Genomic DNA, 23,870 nt, shown 5'->3' on the forward strand with positions numbered 1-23,870 from the left:
GTCCCTTCATTGTTTTAAAATGGGGAATGGTCCTAGCCAAACGTTCTAAGGTAGAGTCTGAGAATTTTTAACATTCACACGTCTGAGAAATTTTAAGATTCCCAGTTGGTGGCAAAATGTGTTGGTTTTTTTCCCTTTGGTGGTCAACTATCTGGAGAAGCACCTCTGCTAATTAGGCCAGGCTAAAGTTAAATTTCAGCCTACTAGAAACTGTCTAGTTTGTATTCTTGCTCCCAAGGATTCACAATGAAATACTGAAAGAGGAACGTTAAGGAGATTATTCACTCCAAATGTACAAGCTACATGAGTATTCTCCAGAGAATTTTTCTATGTTCACTAAAATGGTATGATGGAGGGACTGAATTTTAATGTGGGAGGAACAGGAATCAGAAAATATGATATTTACAGAAGTGATCATAATAATATTTTTTAAAGATGACCCAAAGATCCTGCAAGATTTCTTTTATTCCAATATATCCCATATCATCTTTCATATTCCTGTTAGTGTAAAAAATTTTAGAAAATAAGTGGAAGAAAGATAACTGACATGCTATATTTGGCTTGACCTGTAGCAGGAAGTACCATAACTTTTTCAAAAAAATCTGTTCTTGTTCAAATTCCAGCTAAATTTTGCAGACTCAAATTCTGGAAGGTTTGGATAAGATTCAAAGAAATATCTGAGGTGAACTCCATTGCAAACTATCATGCCTTGTTTGCTACTTGCTGCTGGCACAATTCCTTTTCCTTTTCTTTTTTTTTCTGATTAGGGAAGCATTTCCTGCTAGCTCAACTGATATCCAAGGTAACCTAGCAAGTGACAAAGGAAATGAATCAATTTTTAGTGTGGGAACAATTCACTCTCCTTGCATTATCTGCCTCTTCTCCCACATACTTTAGGAAAAGAGAAAAAGTAATCTCTAGCCCATGCCTCCTTCTCTTCCATTGAGCCAGAAAAAGGGAAGAAGAAAGAATAGAAAAGATAAGACAGTACTGTAAAGAGATTAATAAAGAAATTCTAAGAAATCAATTTTGAATTAGAGATGTTCTATATTATATTTTAATAAGTTCTATACATAAAATGTATGTATGCATGTATACATGTATGTAGAGAGTATATATCATTCTTTATATATCCTTACATATATGTATATGGGTAAATACTCAAGTATGACTATGCATTACCAACCAGCCCTAAATAACACTAGCATTAGGAGTACCTTAAACCATTTCCCCCCATTCTCCTCTATCTAAGTATGTGAATTATGACTCTTCTCTATATTTCCCATTTTCCCTTCTATTTATTCTTAAAAATCCTTCTTTCTGATCAGTGGTCTGATTCAGTATTGGTACTTGGTGCCACCAGTGGATAAGCAATAAACTGCACTAAAAACTGCATTATTATGTCAGGTTGATAGGACAACTGCTAGTCATTCAATTGACAAATTTTTATTAAGAGTTAACTATGTGCTAAGAGCAGGGAATACAAATACAAATAGAAAGACACTCTCTATAGAACAGAGTAATGCTATATAGTGGACTAAGTTCTAAATTCAAAGCAAAGAGGGCTCCACTTGAATTGTGGCTCTGCAATTCACTACATGTTCATGTTGGAGCATCATAGATGGTGCAGTGGATAGAGAACTGGGTTTAGAATCGGGAGGACACATCTTCACAAGTTCAAGTCCAGGCCGAGATGTTTACTAGCTGTGTAACCCTGGGCAAGTCACTTAACTCCATTGGCCTCAGTTTCCTTATCTGTAAAATGAGCTGGAGAAGGAATGACAAACCACTCCAGTACCTCTGCCAAGAAAATTCCAAATGGGGTCAGAAAGAGTTGGACACTACTATGTATATAATTGGAGTTATCTTGAAACTCTTGAAACTCAGTTTCTTCATTTGTAAAATGAGAGAGAGATGCACTAGATGACCTCAGAACCCATTTCCTTTTCTATATCTATGGTTCTCTGGCCCCAAATTATTTAAAATTGGTACACTGACAAAAACTATCCTGAAATGTAGATGTTCAAGCACTGTCTCCACTCTTAAATTTTTAGAGAGAAGCCATAAATACGCAACATTTGCTAATGTTTCTGTCTGAAGGATAAAGAAAACCTCCATTTCATCCCAATTATAATGATGGGTCATGTATTATAAAGTAAGACAGTCTTCTTACCATTCACTTCCCTACTAATATATATATATATATATAAAGGACATTGATGGGGGTTTTATCTCTTCACTTTGAATTTGCAGTTGTAAGTTTTTGCATTTCACATACACTAGTAAAGCTATTTTCAAGATTTATTATTTCCCTTTTGCAAGTACAATTAATATTGATAAAATGAAAATTCTAAATCAATTTTTCCTCCCAATTTCTAAACCTTTAACCTGATGTTGGGGATTTCAAAATTGCTGATTAGCCTTTAGCCATTGGTTGTGAGAAAAATGTCTTATAAATCATAAGAGATGCTATGAATGTGAATTGGCTTGGGTCAACAAATGGATTTCATTCTGAAGGGAACTCCCATTAAGAAAGAAAACTCCTTTGAACAATATATATGGGCATTTTCTCTACACCTTCTAATATTAGAGAGTTGCCTCCTAGTACGGAGAGGTTCAGTGATTTACCAGTAGATCAGAGACATGGCTGGAACCCAATCTATCTGGCTCAAAAGTGATGTCTTTATGTAACACTCTCTCTAATAATGTTCCATTATTAATAATTCTTATTTAAAAGATAAGTGCTAAAATGGGGTTATTTATGGATTAAAAGAAATCTAAAGTATTTTTCCACAATACAGAATAGAAAAATAAATTTTAGTTTACAAGAACAGCCTTCCTTTCAGAGACTGTGGCTCTTTGCCCTCCAATTCAATCCTGCTCCTCTCCTTGGTCTTATTGGATAGAGATGACCCTGCGTTACTAAAGGCTATACCAGAGGAGCACCAGCTCTAGTGGCTCCTCCTAGACTGGAAATACTTCATGTCCTCAGAGGATAGGACCAAGTATTTGTAAACAGAAGGTTGACATTGTTGGTGAATACTTGAAGCCAAAACAAGTTGGGAAACTTCCTATAAAGACAGAGTAATGCTGTCGTATTCACCAAAGGAAGAAGTGCCCACAATGAAGACATTTTTCTCCCATCAGGCCACCATTCTTCTATAGGCATTTGCTCCCCTGGGGGAATATAGGCTCCTCCAGGAAAAGAACTACCTTGTTTTTGTATTTGCATTCCTGGTGACTAGCCCAATTTTGACACATAGAATAAATGTTTAATAAATGCTTTTCCACTCGTTCATTCATAGACCTTCTTTGAAAGCATTTCCAATATGAAGCTGATGCTCATATTTTGCTTCCTTTGAAATGTTTTGATATCTTTGATACCTCTAAGCTAGATGCCCTATCTCTGATTGTTTCAACATTGACTAACCAATGATATTGCTTCACTATATGATATATATTATTCACTACATAATAATATGTATATTTCACAGGTAAGTTGAATTGCTAAGCTTTGCTTCAGTGCTTTCAAAAGAATTTTTTTGCCCCTTCATTTACCATATTCTAAGCCAAACATTCAAGGTCTTCAGAATCAGGTCCCTAACTATGTGGCTTGGTGGCACAATGGATAAAGGGTTAGACTTGTAGTCAAAAAGACCTGAGTTTGAATCCTTTGTCAGACACTTACTAGCTGTTTCACCCTGAGCAAGTCACTTAAGATCTTTCTCAATTTTCTCATCTGTGAATTGGAGATAGCACACACCTCATAGGGATGTTGTGGGTATCAAATAAGGAAATATTAACATTCAAGAAAAAATGTTAATATTGCAGTCTATGTTTTAGGCACAAGTCTGTCAGAAACAATTTTTTATTTAAGTTAATATTAATGCATTATCCAAGCCATTTCTAACTAGCAGAATTCTCCAGGCTTTTGATCTTGACTCTCTACTCAAGGAAATTTGAGATAATATAGGAATCCTGAACAAGGAAAAATATGTTAAAATACAGTTTGGGATTAATATTTCAAAATAATTGAGTAATCAAGTCGCCATTCCATTCCCTTGACACTTATCTCAGATCAATGGGACTCCTAGAGCTAAACAAAGGGACCTCTTCCCTTCTTTTCTCAATGGAGATGGGTGGTTCAGAGCACCAATTGCTACTGATGAGAAAAGGGAAGATTACCTTAAATGGTCTTTCACTATGGAGCGACAAAGCAATGATGTAAACAAGACAAGAATTATTCTTTGCTAAAAGGTGGTTTATTGCCATTAATCTATTCCAATAAGAAAGACAACTTTATCTTTAACCTCTCGCCCACTTTTCCAAGGACTGAGACTCCCAGGAGTCTGGAAAGGGCTTTGAAGAAAATTTATTTTCTTAATATTTTTAGGTAAACTAAAAAGGAGGTAATGGAAGTACTTTGCAAGTCCTGAAGCACTATATAAATGTTATTATTGTTACCTTTTTCTTCAAATTTGCTTCCTGATACATTTCTTATAAGTATAGCTGTCTATTTGCTCTCACTTGAGTAAATCTCAGGAATTTCTAATGAAGTACATTTAATTACTCATAGTGTCTCCTTTGACTCCTCTCTACCCAAGATCCAGTTTAAGGCCCAATTGTTTTATGAAACTTTCCCTGACTGGCTCTGGCTCTATGTAGTTGCTCCTCCAGAAATCTTATTCTACTCACTAACCACATCACAACTTTGGAATGTAGTGAATGTAGTGAATACTCCTTTGCATTGCTCTGTACTTTCTCAGAAATATGTCCTGTCTCTACAACGACCCTGTGAAGTCCTCAAAGGCATGAAGATTTTCAAGTGCTTTTCTGAATATTCATTATTTAAAGAAATAGGGAGGCACAGAGGCTAGATAGCTAGCTTCAAAGGCAGGAAGACCTGTATTCAAGACCCATCTCTGACAAATAGTGGTTATGTCACCTTGGACAATTCATCTAACCTCTGGGTGTTCTACATGTTTCTTTAAGACCTTAAGTTGCATATAAGGTGCCAATCTGCATTGATAGGGTTTTAGAATCTGGATATTTCCATTGAAATCTCATATCCTTTCCCTAGAACTGTCTCTAGAGCATGGAAAGTTCTCAAAACATTGATGATCATGATTTATCAAGGGTGTAAATTTCCCTCAAAAATGTCCATTCGTGGGGAGCTAGACTACAATAAACACTAGTTCACTGTTGATTGAGTAGTTGTGTGCAAAAAATTCATTTCTGGAGACTTTTTTCTTACCAATTAATGTTAAAATAAGTAGATAATGCTAATGAAGATATTTCACAAGTCAACATCTGGGACAGGAATGTCTCACAAACAAATAAACAAACAAAAATTTAAAAATATGAAATGATCTTTTTTTAAAGTCAGCCCAAAGAATAATCCAACCTAAAGCCATGCTGTCTGCCATGTTGTTTAAAAATTATGCTGACTTTTTGAATTATTTCTTTTGGCATATCATTGTTTCTGTGAACTATATCTGCCTCAAAGCAGAACTCACTCTAATAGTTTTTAGTTCTGTGCTGTTCACTGAAAGTGTTACATTTTATAAGAAGTCTTCCCAGCGCACAATGGACATGACTGCTTGTTCTTCTCAACTCGATAGCTCGAGGCTTTTCTTTCATGATTCACTTTATAGTTTTAAACAATAAAGAAGGAAATTGAGTAACCTGCTTCCATTCATCAATGAATTTGTATTACTTTACCTGTCAGGTATGTTTGCTCATGTATTTCTGTGATGCTCAAGAGCTCTGATTGCTGCTGTTGGCAGCTCTTCCTTGCCTGATGCCAAGTCAGAGCTGATTTAGAATTTATCTGGTAGGAGATACCAGTCAATGGATCTTTGGTCCATAAACTTTCACTGCCAGGAACTACAAAAAAGAAAAAGAAAATAGTGAATTTCTAAAGAGAATGCACTTATAATCAATACATAACAAATTAAACCAGCTTATAATGAAAATTTTAAAATAACCAAACTAAATTTGAAATCGGATATTAAGGGACATATCTATTTACACATAACATTGCCTAAGGCAGGTATTTTTTCTTGTTATTTTTAAAGTATTTCACAGATTTTTCTCCCTTAGTAGATAGAGCTCTTGACTTGTGGCCAAGAAATCTAGGTTTGAATTTATCTTACACACTTATTAGTTGGGTCATCATGGTCAAATTCTGTAACATTTCAGAGTCCTACTGTCCTTATGAGTAAAATGAAAGTGATAATATAACTTGTAACAGCTCCCTTGTAGGGTTTTCCAAAGAGAACTTTATGCAAACTTTAAGAGTCAAGTCAACAAACTTTTATTAAGCAACTTTTAGGTAAGAACCACTGTACTAAGCAGTGCAGATAACAACCAAAGGCCAAAAAAACAGTCTCCTTTAAAGGAGTTCAAGATCTAATGGAGGACACAAGATGCAAAAAAAAAAAAAAAGTACAAATAAGAAACATATAGGATACATTTGAGATAACCTGAGAGAGAAGATGCTAAGATTAAGGAAGACAGGGCAAAGGTTTTTGTAGAAGGTGGGAATTTAGATGAGACTTGAAAGACACTAGAGAAGACAGAAGGATGTTCCAGGCATAAGAGATAATCAATGAAAATGCTCAGTGTACTCATATGTATTTTTTTCTGTAAAATATAAGTTTCTTGAGGGCAGGGACTGATTTTATATTTTCTGGCACTTAGTAGGTCCTACCAAATGATCTTTGAATTGAATTAAATTGAACTGAATATCAAAAAGACAAAGAGCCAACAGGGAGTCATTCACCTTTTTCTGCGCTCTTGCAGGAATGAATAAGTCAATAATCAGTTTCCTTTCTTTAATCCACTGGACACTTATGAACATGTGGGCTAGACAGTAGGGGGAATTTAAACATACCAAACAGAAGGAAGGAAATGGAAAACAGTTGGGTTTTACCAATCCCATACAATTTCTTGCATTTAATTATCCACATCTCCATCACCAACACCAAAACTTACACATTTATAGACCCATAATTATTTGTAAGTGTATTATCGATAAGCAATCATAGAACTATAACCCATTTAGGGGGGATCTCTAGAACTGATTTTAGTACCTAATGCTTTCTATATCAAAGCATTAGTCTTTGCTATCAAAGTCTAATAGTCTGATGCTATCAAAGCAAATACTAATAGTCTAATAGTCAAATGATATCAAAGCATTAGAACAGTGGTTTGAATGAATTCAAAGAGTATTCTTTAAATACAGTCAATCTACGTAGATGAAGCCATGCTCTCCTAGATTTTAAGCAGATACCTATGAAAACTTTATTAATCCTAGGAGCTAGCTACTGTGGTGACTCTTAAATTTCTATTTTCTAGATTTCAAATTGAAAACATGGGGAAGGGGAGAATAAGTCAAATGTAAATTTTACCTGCTGAATTCAGAAATGATGCACCAATTGTTTACTAGGCATCTGAACATGAAAAAACTCCTTTGAAGTGAACAGGAAATTATTTAAGTTAATGAAGGAGCCATTTACTAAGTGGCAGGATTAAGAGTACATTAATAGTACACATTAATAGCCTTTGGTAGTACATATGCTGAGAGTAGCTGGCTGAATAACTTCAATCACTCCTTCAGCAGCTATTAGAATGTAAGTTCCCTGAATTCAGGGACTGCCTTTTGCCTCTTTTTGGTTCTCCAGTGCTTGGTACAATGCCTGACATCTTGTTGTTATTTAGTCATTACTGTCTTGTCTCATTCTTCATGACTTCATGGACTTGTGCATAGGATTTTCTTGGTAAAGATACTGGAGTGGTTGGCCATTTCCTTCTCCAGTGTGTCCCCATTTTACGGATAAAGAACTGAGGCAAATAAGGTTTAAGTGACCCTCTTAGGTAACATAGCTAGTAGATATCTCAAGTTGGATTTGAACTCAGATTTTCCCAACTCCATGCCCAGTGCTTTATCCACTGTGCCACCTTACTGCCCTGTGCTTAATAAATGTTTATTGATTGATTTAAAACATGTGTGATTTTACCCATGTAATTACTCCCACCACTGGTACAGATTATAAACTCTGCTTGCCTTAGGAAAGATTCAACAGTGTGGCTGAAATTCATGGGTATGGATAGATGGTGGCCAGCCTTCTGATGTTGAATTTCTCTGTACTTAGCAAGGCTGATACTGAAATAAGTTACTCCTTTGTGGACCCAGAATGGAAGACTTTCCAGTTTTGTAGAACTTGCCAGAGACTTTTGCTCTGCTATCACTGCTCTCATACTCCCATGAATATCACAGTAATATCAGAAGAGAGCCAAAAGGAGGTATTACCAAAATATAAACTATATATGATTGCTCATCATTCCATTCCTTTCCCCCCACAAATCGATATATAAATATTTATCAAATTACTAAAGTATAGACTTTGACTTTAAATATATGTGTGTGTGTATATACATATATATATACATATATATATATATACATTTGTATATATGGGTATGCCCCAAAGATCCTTACTTAAAAAGGAAAATGTAGCATGCATTGTATTAGTGATATATAATAATAATATACACAATATACTATTGATGATAGTCAACTAAGAGGAGTTTCCCACAATAATCATGCTATCCCAGGGCCATTTTCTTTCACAATTTTTAAAATAAAATTTAATTTCTTATTCCATGATTCACTACATACATTTTCACCTGGCTTCCTTCAATGGTTTTAAACTCTGAGAATGTGTGAGATATGTTTAAAGGTCTTGGTTCTCTGGATACAAAATGTTGCCTTTTAGTCACTATTTGACAATGATACATCTTAGTTAGTAAACTGATTTTCTTTACTTAGACTTAAGACCCTTCACTCAGTTTTTAGTTTGAATTTATTTTTGTAATTCACTTTTAATTCTTTGTAAGAATGTTAGTTCTTTACCAGCATCTGTAATGTCCACATTTAAAACATATCATTCTGCATGGCTTTCCAAGCATTCATTCATTCATATCCTGAACATTCCAGAGAAATTACCCAACTTCCCTTCATCATAAAGTTCACTCTGAACTGACTCACATTCTGTCCCTAAATTTGTTGTGTATCTCTAATAGGGAAGTGATCATGGGCCTCTGTGAAGTTCATACAACTACATTCAGTGATGTGAAACTTAAAGAAAACTCCCATAGCACACCAAAGAGAAAGGTAAATACAATGAGAATTAGATCTAAAAGTTAATTCAAAAGTGTTCTATTGACTGCTCATTGTGGGCAAAAAAAAATGATAGAAAAAATATGGCCAATGCTTAGAAAGAATATAGCATGTCTTCAATCTGCTTAAAATAGTCAAGCATTAGGCCTAGAAAAGTCACTCAATTAGATTCAGGAAACATTTATTAAGTATTCATTTTGTCCAAGGTACTTTGCTGGGTGCTGGAGAATACAAAAAAAGACATGGAAATTTACTCCCACTCTTTCAGAGCTTTGATACAGCAGGGAGTGGGCTTGGGGTAGGAAATAGAGAAGGATACCAAAATGAAATTTGTCCAATTGTTCCAGACTCTTCATGATGCCATATGGCATTTTCTTAGCAAAAATACTACAGTGGTTCACCATTTCCTTCTCCAATGGATTAAGGGAAACAGAAGTTAAATGATTTGCCCAGGCTCACCTAAATAGTGTCTGAGGTCAGATTTGAACTGAGGTCTGTTCTGATTCCAGAACAAGTGCTCTAACCACCTCTACCAAAATATAAACATATTAATAAATTCAAGCTAATAACAAGAAGGAAAGCATTCTAGTGGTTAAGGAGTTCTCAGATATGAGTTCCTCATCATGTATGCATAAGATGTGGGATTCATGATGCATAGTGAAAGGAGCAGAACCAGGAGAACATTATACACAGAGACTGATACACTGTGGTACAATCAAATGTAATAGACTTCTCTACCAGCAGCAATGCAATGATCCAGGACAATTCTGAGGGACTTATGAGAAAGAACATCCAGAGAAAGAACTGTGGGAGTAGAAACACAGAAGAAAAACAACTGCTTGATCATATGGGTTGAAGGGAATATGATTGGGGATGTAGACTCTAAGTGATCACCCTAGAATAAACATCAATAATATGGAAATAGGTGTTGATCAATGACACATGTAAAAACATCAATAATATGGAAATAGGTGTTGATCAATGACACATGTAAAACCCAGTGGGGAGGGAAAGAACATGAATCATGTAACCATGGAAAAAATATTCTAAATTAATTAATTAAATAAAAATTTTCAATTAAAAAATGAGATGTGGGATTCATAAACTTAAATATGGTAAGCTATAGAATGAGCCAGATTCAGTGAGTAATCTGAAATGATTCTATTGTCACTTTTTTATCTGAAACCCTTACCTTCCATCTTAGAATTAATACTGTGTATTGGTTCCAAGGTAGGAGAGCAATAAGGGCTAGGCAATGGGGGTTAAGTACTTTGCCTGGGGTCACACAGAATCTGAATTCAGATTTGAACCCAAGACCTCCTATCTCTGGCCGTGGTTCTCCATCCACTGAGCCACCTAGCTCCCCTGCCTCTTAATGTAATGTCATTCAAGTGAGAGGAAGTACAGTAGTGTCCCCTTATCCACAGTTTTGCCTTTCAAGTCAAACTGTTTCATTCCAAAGAACATAATAAAACATGATAGGGTGGGTTGTACACTGCCGTTACACCATGTTGAAGTCCATCATCTGCCCACAGCAGTAGTCTTTCTGCCCTCAGTTCTTCTGCTTTCACTTGGAGGGTTTTTTAGGGTGCCTTTTTTGAGGGGGACTGAGAAGTCACAGAGTGCAGAGCCCAGGGTCAGGAGAGGGGAGAGAGAGCATAATACTATACAGGGAAGCAGTATTAAAAGTAAGTAAGGGCAGCTAGATGACTCAGTGGATCACTAAATGGTACCAAACATAGCAGAGTCTACACAGCAAGGAGCTCCTTGTTCCTTCTGAAGTTAGATAAGGAAAGCTCAGCAATCCAAAAAAAAATGCCACTGTGGTCATCTGAGTTATCCAAAATAACAGTTGAGGGTAGGTCCCTTCTCCTACTTTCATTAAAAAAAATGGGAATCCTGACTTTGCATTCTAAAGAGAGGAATTAAATAAAGCAAAAAGCACACTCATGCATTTGCTGACTAGAGCAAAAGGGAAAGTGCCCCACAGATGTCCGATTCAGCCTTCTCTAAACCAGATGCCCAGAAGTTGCAAACTAAAGAGAACTGAGGAGAAAGGGGTCTTTTCCTTTTCCTGTTCTCATGATAGAGTTGGGGAGAAAATAATTGTTTAACTAGGAGGAAAACATTGCAATAAACAATACTGAAAACAAAGAAACATATACATTAGATGTCATTAGGTCAATAACCAGTTCCTCTTTTTCCTGTATTGGGCCTGCCCAGTGGCTTGTGGTTTAAGGTAAAATAATACGTTCTCTTCATTTCAGCTTAGGCAAGTTGAGTCACATTTCATAGAATTTTAAATGGCGACAAGCTTTGAAAAAAAACAGGTACCGGTTGGTAAAACATATCTGAAGCCCTTGATGCATGATAAGAGTAATTACTATTTTCATTTCTCCTTCAGCTAGTTGTCACCCTTAGAGACCATAAAGAAGAGGAAATCTGTGATTTATTGAAGAGGCATGATTTAGAGGCAACAAAACTCAAGTAACCTCATCTCGAATATACTCGAAGTACCACTAGTCAAATCGATGCATCATGTATGCATGACTTTTCTGCATGTTGGGACTAATAGGAAAATAGAGATGTCTTTACCCCGGGGGAAAGTGTCTCATTTCTTCAGACCAAAAGCTTCATGGTCCATTTAGAAATTAAGTTGAAATTAAACCTTGGGAGCATTATTTTCCAAAGAGTTACATGAATAAGGAATTCAAAAAAATGCAAAGATAGTCCCTGTCCTCAAGGAATATACATTCTAATGGGGGAGACAGCATGCAAACATATACATAGCAAGCTATATACAGGATAAATAGGAGATGATAGAGGGAAGGCATCCAAAGTACATGGAGTGTCTATGTATATGAAGAAAAAATTGTAAAATGGGTTTTCTAAATTCATCTTTTAAAAGTGAGCTCTTTGAAGGCAAGACCTGATTTAGTTGCATATTTGTGATTTCAGCACTCAATGTAGTTAGTCCTTGGTCCATAGAGACACTACATAATTAATTGCTTGCTGAATGAATGAATGAGAAAACAGTCAAGAAAGACTATCTATATATACCTGTCATCAGAACCATTACAGACCATCTCTGTGGACCACTGACACGTGGGCATACCACTAGTTGGTCTTTCCAAAAGGGACAGTAGAAAAAGTTTTCACATGGACAAAATAATTAAAGTTGTAGAACTAGAGAAATTTTAGTCAGTCAGTCAATAAACATGTGTTAAGTACATGTTAGGCAAGGCAGCCAGTTGGTACAGTGGGCAGAGTAGCAAGCTTGGGGTCAGAAAGACTTGGGCTCACATTTGGCCTCAGACACTTCCTAGTTGTATAACCCTGGGCAAGTCACTTGATATCATTTGCCTCAGTTCCTCATCTGTAAAATGGCACCATACTAAAGAAGGAAATGACAAACCACTCCAGTATCTTTGCCAAGAAAACCAATGGACAAGTTCATGGGGTCACCAAGATGGGATTTTAGTTGGGCCTTAAATAAAGTCAGAGAAGGCAGTAGGCTGATACAAAGAGGGAAAACACTCCAGAGATGGTGGACAACCAATGAAAATGCCCAGAGCAAAAGACCTTTGTGACAGTTTAATCAAGAGACTCAACAAATTGTCATTAAGTGCCTCCTAAGTGTAAAGCACCAGCCAAAGAGGGGAAAAATGACACATGAACCCAGATAACAATTTAGGGTCACAAAGGACATTAGAGAACAAAACCCAACATCTTAATTTTGAAGATAAGGGAGATCAGACTCAGGGAGAGGTCTAGTGACTTGTCCAAAGCCATATCAAAGTTTAAAACCAGGATTCAAATTCAGTTCCTCTGACTCCATCTCATTCCATCTCCATTCCTTCTTCCTACTCTACCACACAACAATTCCAAATTTCTAATAATGGTTCATCTAAAAGTGTTTCTCAGATTTATTCTTTATAAATACAAAATATCAAAGTATAAAGCCACCACATTTGTAGCTATTATTCAGTCATTGCAACTGTATCCAACTCTTCTTGATTTCATTTGGGGTTTTCTTGACAAGGATACTGGAGTGATTTGCCATTTCCTTCTCCAGCTCATTTTAAAAGATGAGGAAACTGAGGCAAACAAGGTTACATGATTTTCCCAGGGTCATACAGTATCTGAGAACGAATTTGAACTTGGGAAGATGAATCTTCCTGACTCCAGGCTCAGCATTCTATCCAAGAGGGTAATATAAGAAAAAGCACTGAGCTTCCCCATGTAATGCATCTATAAATGAAAATGGTTTCATGTTTATTGTTTGCCCCTGATTGGGTCTATTCTCATTACTATGAGGTTGACATATTTGTCGATTTGACTTCTTACTCTCACTTTCTGTACTGGGCCTTACTAAAAGCAACTAACCAAGTGAGCTCTTGGGAGGTGGGCAATAAAAAGAAAAAAAGGAAATAAAATTTGAGTTCCAGTGTGAAGGAAGCACCACAGAGATCCAGAGGAAGGTCTCTGGGAAGATTAATGGTAGGAGAGAGCTTAGGAGTGAGGGCAAAGTGGAATCAGAGAAGACTTCTCTCAGAATATGTCTTCTGAGCTTAGCCAAAAGAAGAAAGATCTTTATGCTTAGATATGAAAAAAGAGTCTATTTTAGACATGGGGAATACAGCCTTTTTTGAAGTTTGGCTTTAGTTGCCCAGAAGTAAAATTTAAGGTTAATAAGTGGCTCAATATTTGAGGCAAAAGGAAGCAAGGAGGAATGACTCTCTTGGACTGGAAACTAGAATATAAGAAATGGGAAATAAAAATTAGTTAAGTGGCCTGGCTGATCATAGTAGATGAAAAGAGAAACAAGCCACCCCCCCCCCCACAAAAAAAAGCCCAAAAAGCAGGTTAAAGTGAGGTGAAAGAAGAATATTGGGAGACAGAAAGGGAAGAAGACATTGGATGGCAAAAGAGGGATGACTTGGAGGACAAGGAGTGAGCAAAGACGGAACCATTGTAGTTCTCTTTTCTCCTTCTCTACTTAATTCTTAATTTTGCTTGAATCCTTTCTGAATGACAACTTATTAACATGGAATTCATGAGTTAGAAAGGCAAGTGGAATGGGATATCATTTGGAAGACAGTCTCCTGTGATAGCTTCATCTTGATCCCATGTTGTTCAACATTTTTACTATTTTGGATCATGTTGGATCAAAAATTAAAAGTTCAAAGGGATTTTGGTGCCATTAATTTAAATACATGAACAAGAACATGCTTGACTTACTGCAGATGACACAAACTGTGTAGAAAAATTATTATGAGTCACAATCCAAATTTTTTTATAATTAACAGAATCAAGATCCAAAAAGGTCTTGATGCATTTAATTTTTAAAAAGGAGGAAGCTGTACTAAATTGAAAATTCTAACAGGGTGTATTTAAAGTGATACACTTAAGGGGGGCAGCTAGGTGGCTCAGTGGATTAAGAGTCAGGCCCAAAGACGGCAAGTCTTGGATTCAAATTTGGCCTCAAACACTTCTTAGCAGTGTGACTCTGAACAAGTCACTTGATACCCCATTGCCTAGCCCTTACCACTCTTCTGCTTTGGAACCAATAAAAGGGTTTTTAATTTTTTTTAATTAAATTAAAAAATAAAAAAAATAAGGTGATATACTTGGACTCAAAAAATCATCTTTACGAATACAAGCTGGAAAGAGGATGTCATGACAATTCTTATGAAAGAAAGAGTTATGTATGTTGTTTGAATAAAAATGCAATATGTCATTACTTTTTAGACCCTTACCTTCCTTCTTAGAATCAATATGAAGCATCCATTTCAAGAGAGAAGAGCTGTAAGGGCTAGGCAATTGGGGACTTGCCCAGGGTCACATAGCTAGAAAGGATCTGTGAAGTCAAATTTGAACCCAGAACTCCCACCTCCAGGCTGGGCCCTCTAGCCAGTGAGCCACCTAGCTACTCCTACACAATCCCATTATCGCATGATTCAGTAGCCACAAAAACTAATGCAGTCTCCAGGCTACGTTAAAATTTGTCCAGAACAAAGCAGATGATTTTAGAAGTAACAAGATACATAAGAAAAAGCACGAGATTTGGAGTAAGTCTCTCTTCAAATCCTGATTTTGTATTTTCTATCTAGTGGTCTTGAACTAGTCACTTGCATTTCTCAGTCTTAGGTGTTTTTTCCATCAGTAAACAATAGTCCGTTACATCTAGCTCTTTGTCTATGATCCTATTTCCAATGTTTTTCTCATAGAGACTTTAGAGAAAGCAACTGTCTCTCTAAGAGAATAGAAACCAAATGTATTGTTGAGAAAATCAATTTGGAATATAAGAAATGTGAAGTGAAAATGAGTCAAATGGTTAAACTGACCAAGGTGGGTGAAAAGTGGAAAACCAACTATCCCTCCCATAAAAAGCCCAAAGAGCAAATTAGAATGAGGTGAAAGAAGAACTTTGGATGACAGAAGGAGAAGAGGACATTGGCCAGTGGCAAGAGAGGAATGGCTTGGAGGACAAGGAAAAAGCAAAGAGGGAACTATTATAGTTCCTCTTTTCCCTTCCGTATTTGAGTCTTGATTTTTGCCTGAATCCTTTCTGAATGTCTACTATGAAGTGCTTCTATCTATGGATTCAGGGAAAAGGTGGGGTTTATCATCTGTGACCAGGAGGATCTATGAAGAATCTTTGAAGAATTTTATAAAGAGGAAGATGATGTGAAACTTCTTCCTCAACAGAACTGTCACAAAAAAAAATATTCTTATAAAGAAATCTTATAAAGAAAATTTGAATAATACATGAAGAATTTGTGAGTGACAAGCATAATATATTCTGGAAGGATGGTTTCCTATGATTTCTGAAGAGAGGACAAAGAGAAAGAATGCATCTAGTTAATATCCAAAGAGATTGAATTTAATACTTATCTAGAAGAGAAATAGGAATAAAATTCTAAAATATTTTAATCAGCTAACTATCTGAAATGAAATAAATAGTTTGAGACTCAGTTTTCAGATGGATGAAAAGGAATCATCTATTATTTATTTATACTAAAAGTTTAAGATCATACTGGCTGTAAACTTTAGCATGATGAAAATATAAAACAGTTTATATATATTTGTTTTGTCATCATTTTCATTTGATACAAATTCTATATCTAGTCATTTTCATATTGATTTAATAATAGAGGAAGAAGAATCAAGGAACTTTCTCCAGTTCATTAAAATAATCAATATTTGATGAGTTAGGATGACAGCTCAAAATAAATAATGATAAATCATTGCAAAATTATTGAGATCTGAATTATCCCAAAATATCTCTGGAACACTCAAGATGAGTAGCATCAAATTCAAATAGAAACTGACAGCTGCATATTGTCTTAGAAAACCACATCTAAACATTATCTTTGTTCTATTGTATTTTTTATTTATTTTGTTAAATATTTCCCAGTTAAACTTTATTCCAGTTATGGTGAAATTAAGAAGATACTTCCTATCCCTAAGGAACTTATTTTTACTGGCAGAATACAACGTGCACAGAAATAAATAAATACAAAATACAGACAAAATATAATGTCATTTAGGAAGAGATTCTAATTAATGAGGGAGTCAGAAAATATAAATATAAATCCATCCAAGTATATCTACATATATGCATGCATACATATATCTACATGTATTAATACACACATATATGTATAAATATATGATGGGAGGTAACCTGAGCTGAACTTTTAATGGGGCTAGGGGAGCAACCTGAAGGGTATTGCTGAGATTATCCCAGAGCCACAATGAAGCAAAGACTAGTAGAAAGAGAATTCCAACATGGGAGACAGAACAAAGGTATAGAAGAAAGAAGTGAAATATTGAGTAGCGGGAACAACAAATGGGCCAGTTGAACTGAAATATAGATTGAATCATGAGAAATAATGTGTAAAGGCAGACTGGGACTACACTTTCAGAGTCTTTAAATATCAAAGAAACAAGTCTGTGTTGTTTTTACAGATATACTAGGAAGCCACTGAAACTTCTTAATAAGGGGAATAACAGTCAATCTTAACCTTTAGGAATATCAATTTGGCAGCTGTGTGGAGAATGGTTGAGGGGATGGATCCAGAAAGATCAACTGGGAGACAATTGTAATTGTCTAGGCTAGAGTAAGACAGACCTAACCAAGTATCCTTGCAGTGTACATGAAGAGAAGGGCCAGACTGACAGAGAAGTCCTCATCTCCCAGTTCATTAACATATCAGAACCGATTTTTAATCTTACCGCCCAGTTCACAGATATAAAATTTTAAAATAATATCATATAAATTGAGTTCATGAATTCTACACGTGAGAAAATAAATTAATTTCCTATGCTAAAACCAAGAGGCCAAAATAAACCTGCTGCTTTTTAGAAGGCTAATATGAATGTTCCATTTTAAATTGAGGTCAGTTCACAAATAAAATGTATAGAAATCTTTAACTAGATAGAAACAACTTTAAAACAGGTCCACAGCAAAATATTATTTTTTCAATAACTGGCACAAAATGCTTTGTATCATTATCATCATTTTTCCTTCTGTTGTTATTATTATTATTATTATTATTATTATTCCATCAACACTGAAGAGCATGCTTCTAATGTTCTTTGAATTCTCCCATTTGGATTCATTTCATCACATGTGACATAGAAGATTATAAATCAGGAAAGCCCCACCTCTATTTCTCCCTTCATTAGACCATACACAATATTAAAAAGATAATTAAGTAGTAATGGGCCCATATTACAAAGTAGCATTAAGGAAATGAACTCTATTTCTCCTCCTGAAATTAAGTGTAAGGGAATTGGTCGTATATTTTAACTTGCATGACGTCATTTCAATTAATGTCTTAGAAAGAAGTTGACAGCATTTTGAAGTAAGAATGTGAGTTGGGGATGGAGGGCATTCATGAAAATAAGGACTTCATTTAATGTCTAGAATATGGCACCAGGTATGCTGGCACAACCTTAAAATCTCAGCTCTCAGGGAGGCTGAAGATGGCATGTGTTTTCGGTTGGGTAGTCCTGAGCTGCAGAGGGCTATGATAATTGAATAGCATCAATATGATGAGTCCCCATTATCAGGGGTCTACCAGGTTGCCTAAAGCAGGGATAAATTGGCCTGGGTTAGAAATGGAACAGGGCAAAAGCCTTGTGATGGTTGTTAGCGAGATCATACCCACCAGGGTCTGTTGCACTTCAGTGAGGGGAGATGAAGAGAGCTAAGTAAAATAAGCTGGGGAAAGAAATGGCAGACCATTCCAGGATCTTTGCCAAGAAAATCCCAAATGGGATCACAAAGAGCAAACATGGATGAACAATAACAAAAATCCCAGGGGAAAAGGTATGATAATGGTGATACCACCATGACTTCCAAAAGAAGGCTGGAAGTCAGAAAACCTAGCTTTCATTTGAAGCTCTGCCCCTAACTCACAAAGTCTTGGACAAGAAATTTAATTTGAGACTGCCTTGGTTTTTCCATCTGTGTAAAGGGAACAATAATGCCTATACATGTTTGCTACGTAAATAGACACAAGCTATTGATGCACCTTGGAAAAGCTAAAAGCCCTAGAGAGATGTGAGGTATTACTGTTTTTGTTGCATAGGATAAGCTCAAAATTGTATGACTCCCTCATGATGCCCAGGTACTCACATTTCATGGGACAATACCCAAACAGTCTGTCTGTTGCATAATCAGCTGTGGTCCCACACCAGAGCCAGCCATCAGATCTGCCAGCAGAAGTACAGTCAGCATACCAGTTGTCTCCAAACTTGAAAGGGAACACACATGGTGCTCCATTGGCATTCCCCAGTAATGTATATATAGCTAAGGAAACAGATAAAGAATGATATAATTTAAAACAGCCCTTACCCTGAGAACATGAGCAAATCCTGATTCTAAAACATTCATACAACAAACAAACATATACAATTTTCTGATTCTCATGAAGAAAGCATTTGGAATCCTTGTTTATTGTGATGAACCTTGCCTCATATACACACATACACACACACACACACACACACGTGCATGCATATGTGTATCTTTTCCCTTGTGTATTTTTCCTAGGATCATTTACATAGATAGAGGTGGAAGGAATCTACGGGGAAATTCAGTGAAAAATAATTAATTAAGCATCTATTGTATGTCAACATTGTGCTAAGGAGAGAGAGAGAGAGAGAGAGAGAGAGAGAGAGAGAGAGATGGGATTTTAGCTGAAACTAAAAGGAAATCAAGAAAGCTAAGAGATAGCAATGAGGAGAAAGAGAGACCCAAACATTAAGTCTTAACTACCTTATTTTACAGCTGAGGAAATTGAGACTCAAGGAGGTTAAATGACTTGCTTAAGATTATAGTCATAAATGTCAAGGGTAGAATTTGAACTCAGTTCCTCTGAGTCCAGAGCCAATGCTTACTCTATTCTACTAGAAAGCTATCTAGATATCATCAGAGGGAATCATGCTAAGTACAATCCTTTTTTTTTTTTAACAACTTGATTCCTCTAAAAAAAGTTATATAAATAGATATGTATATATGTGTGTGTATATATATATATTTATATTATGTACTTGTGTACATACACACATACAATATCAATACATACTCAGGAGCTGATTCCCCCTCAATAATTTCCCTTACCTTTATATATAATTAACTCCTCAACATTGCTTTACATATTCTAAAATTGCAGTAGATGAAACAAAAACATTTTTTTAAACCCTTACCTTCCGTCTTAGAAACAATACTGGGAATTGATTCTAAGGAAGAAGAACAGTAAGGCCTAGGCAATGGGGGTTAAGTGACTTGCCCTGGGTCACACAGCTTGGAAGTGTCCAAAGTCAAATTTGAACCCATGACCTCCCTTCTCTGAGCCTGATTCTCAATCCACTGAGCCACCCAGCTGCGCCCACAAAAAAAAAATGTTTTTTTAATCATGCCATGCAATGTTTTCTATTGAATCAGATGAATGATTCAAAGTCTGATAACCAAGTTTGGGAATTATTCCCCTCTTCTTTGCATTATTTGCTCTTGTCTAATCTGTGTGTAGGCTTTGGTTTGAGGCCTTTAGGTAAAAAAGAATTGGCACAAGACAATGACAAAACCGAGGGCTAACACAGCATTTGAAAATTATTGGTGGGTTTTCATATCCATTTTATTCCTGTCTCCATGGCTTCAAATACCAAGAGCTGAGTGGAATCTCATCTGAGCTAACTGAATGAGCCAGAGAGGAGTTGAACTTTTTTCTTTTAGTTTACTAGTGAAAGTGAGAACGAAAGTTCTAGGCAGACCCTGAAACAGTATCAACTTTTCAAGGACAGGAAGGTTCATTATTTTTTGCTCCATCCCCAGGGTTGCACATAAAAGGAGTTTAATAATTGCTTATGGAATGATTGATTCACTAATCAATTGGGCTGATTCTTAATGCACAGTTTCATGGTGATCTGTCCCTTACATAAAATGACCGTGTGTTTCAATGAAAGAATCATAAGATCATAGCTGAAAGGGGACTTTCAGGCCACTGATTCCTATGATATTTTACAGATGAGAAACTGAAACCTGAAGAAGGTAAATGACTTGCCCAGAGTCACACAAGCTAATATATATTTGAGACAAAAGTAACATTGAGGGTTTGGGAATTGTTGAGATGACCTTTCATGGTGCAATTTGCACTAATATCTCTAATCTAATTTCCCAATTATACTTGAGTAAAATTGATCAGATCACTATGTAATATTTTTGTCATTCCTCTTTTTCCCCTTCCACAGGGAGGCAATTCAAGTACTTTTTTTTTAAACCCTTACCTTTCTTCTTGGAGTCAATACTGTGTATTGGCTCCAAGGCAGAAAAGCAGTAAAGGGCTAGGCAATGGGGGTCAAGTGACTTGCCCAGGGTCACACAGCTGGGAAGTGTCTGAGGCCAGATTTGAATCTAGGACCTCCTGTCTCTAGGCCTGGCTCTCAATCCACTGAGCCACCCAGCTACCCCCTATATTCAAGTTCTTTTAAAGCAAAATGACTGAATATCAGGGACTATAGGTTCACTAGTAAAGTTTTTGATTCAGCCCTCTTAAGTTCCTTTCCTCACAACTGACTGGACAGTCCAGTAGAATTTATTCCATGAAATGTGGCTATGACCCAATTATAGCTGCTCCTTCTCTGTCCTTGCTTCTCAGGCAATGGATGAAACAACTTCCAAATATATCAAGAACTAGAGGACTGGGGAAGACAAATCTTGGTTTGTTGTTTGCATGAGGAGACACCTACCCTAATTCAGTTAACCTCTTTTTGCCTCAGTTTCCATTCATGTAAAATAGAGATAAGAAATAGTTCTTATCTTACAGAAGGTATGAGGATTAAATTAGATCAATGACAGAATCTAGGAGAGATAGCTGATGTTAAAGGTTGGCTCAGAGATGAGAGGGGGTTTGAAGATTTTCCCCCTTCAGCCTTCTCTCCTCAGATGTGGCTGTTCTCACAGATTGGCTCTTGTCCCTCTTTCCCCCCTCCATTACTAGAGCCTAAAATGTTTCTTCTTAGGAATATGTCTCTCCCCTTCGAAGCTGTTCCACTCACACTTGATTCAAATTTGGGAAATGATAACCACTTTAATGTAAATTAATTCAATTAGGGTAATACAAAGAAATGACTTGCAGGGAAAAGAATGGGAAAGGAAAACGGGGAAAAGGGGGTCCCTTTCTCTAACTAACCCCTTTCCCTCCCTCCTTGGGTTTGGGGGAACTCAGGCTTTGGGAACCTGAGCCCCCCCTGAGAGACAATCAGGTTGACTGACTCTCAGTTTGGCCCCTTGACCACAGTTCAGACCCAGGACACCAGGAGCTGTGAGGGGTACAGTTTTAACAAAGGCTCAAATATCTTTCTTCAGATCTTCCTTCAGTTTAGGAATTGGGGGGGCAGAGAATATCCAGTCACCAGAAGAGGAAAGAGATGGATTTGGCCAGACCTCCCTCCTAGGCTTCTCAAGGTTGAGAAAGCTATTCAACTGAAATCCGAGCCAGAATCTTCTGTCTCCTCAACACTCCTCCTGGGACCCCTCCCCCATCAAGGTGATCAGATCCATCAGCTCTTCAGCCTAGCACTTTTTCTTATGTTCAATCCCTCTGTCACACTACATTGGTTTTGTTTGTGTGGAAATTTTAATTTCATAAAATCAAATGATTTATTTTGCCTCTTGTCATATTTACTATGTCTCTTTGGGTCATAAATTCTTCCCTCATTGATATATCTGATAGATTAATTTTCTCATGCTACCTAATTTGCTTATATCATCCCTTATATCTCAATCATATGCCCATTTTGACCTTATCTTGATATACAGTGTGAGATGGTGGTCTATGTCTAAGATCCGCATATGGCTCTCCAGTTTCCCAAACAATTTCAAATAGTGAGTTCTTATCCCAAAAGTTTGAGTCTTTGGGCCAGTCAAACAGTAGATTACTATGGTCATTACTACTCTATGTTGTTGTTCAGTTGTTCAGTCATGTTCAAAGCTTCAAAACTTCATTTGGAATTTCCTTGACAAAGATACTGGAGTGATTTTCCATTTCCTTCTCTATTGCTACTATCTATTATGTACCTAATATATTCCATTCAACCACCATTTTATTTTTTAGCCTATACCAGACTTTATTGATTATTGCTTTGTAGTATACTTTGAAATCTGGTATTGCTAGATGACCTTCCTTCTTGACCTTTTGTTCTTCTAGACTGATTTTTTAAAATTGTTGTAGCTTTATAAAATAATCTTTTGGTAATTTGATTGGTATGGCACTAGATAAGTAAATTAGGTAGAATTGTCATTTTAATTATATTGGCTTGCCCTATCCATTAACAATAAATATTTCTCTAATTGATCAGATCTCTCTGGCCTTATTTTTTTGAAAAGTGTTTTTTAACTGTGTTTATGTAGTTTCTGGTTATGTCTTGGTAGGCAGACACAAATATTTAATACAATATGTAATTATTTTAAATAGAATTTCTCTTTCTATCTCTTCCATCTGGAATTTGTTGGTAATACATAAAAATGCTCATGATTTATGTGATATTACTTTCTATTCTATGACTTGCTAAAGTTGATAATCATTTCAACAACTTTTTAATTGATTCCCCGGGATTTTCTAAATATACCATCATTTCATCTGCATAAAGTGGTAGTTCTGTTTTCATGTTGCCTTTGATTCCTTCAATTTATTTATTTATATTTTTTTTTGGATAAAGCTAGCACTTCTAGAACAATAGGAAATAATAATGGTGACTTCAGGTATTCTTGATCCTCCCTTGATCTTTTGTGAAGGCTTCTAATTTGTTCCCATTACAGATAATGTTGGCTCTTGACTTTAAATAGATATTACTTAACATTTTAAGAAAAGCTCCACTTATTCCTAAGCCTTCTAGTGTTTTTAATAGGAGTTGGTTCTATATTTTGTCAGATATAATCATATGGTTTTCATTTTTTTGTTATTGACATAGGCAGTTATACTTATAATATTCCTAAAATTGCATCAGTCCTGCATTCCTAGTATAAATCCTACCTAGTAACAGTGTATGACTTGCAATATATTGCTATAGGCTTCCATAACATTTTATTTAAAATATTCACATTGTTGTTCATTATGGGAAATAGTCTATAGTTTTCTTTCTATGTTTTGTTCTGCCTGATTTGAGTATCAAT

General features: G+C 36.1%; 1 protein-coding gene across 1 annotated transcript in view; it reads right to left on the reverse strand.

Annotated features, from left to right (window-relative positions):
* MRC1 (mannose receptor C-type 1) overlaps positions 1–23,870 on the reverse strand; it is a 126,701-nt gene that overhangs the window by 77,772 nt on the left and 25,059 nt on the right. The window contains exons 3-4 of the mRNA XM_007504912.2: positions 18,834–19,007; positions 5,722–5,886 (exon numbers count right to left, since the gene is read on the reverse strand). Of these exons, the coding sequence (XP_007504974.2) occupies positions 5,722–5,886; positions 18,834–19,007 (339 nt within the window). The remainder of the gene's footprint in view (positions 1–5,721; positions 5,887–18,833; positions 19,008–23,870) is intronic.

The sequence above is a fragment of the Monodelphis domestica genome, chromosome 5 (genome assembly GCF_027887165.1).
Source record: "Monodelphis domestica isolate mMonDom1 chromosome 5, mMonDom1.pri, whole genome shotgun sequence".
Taxonomy (NCBI): domain Eukaryota; kingdom Metazoa; phylum Chordata; class Mammalia; order Didelphimorphia; family Didelphidae; genus Monodelphis; species Monodelphis domestica.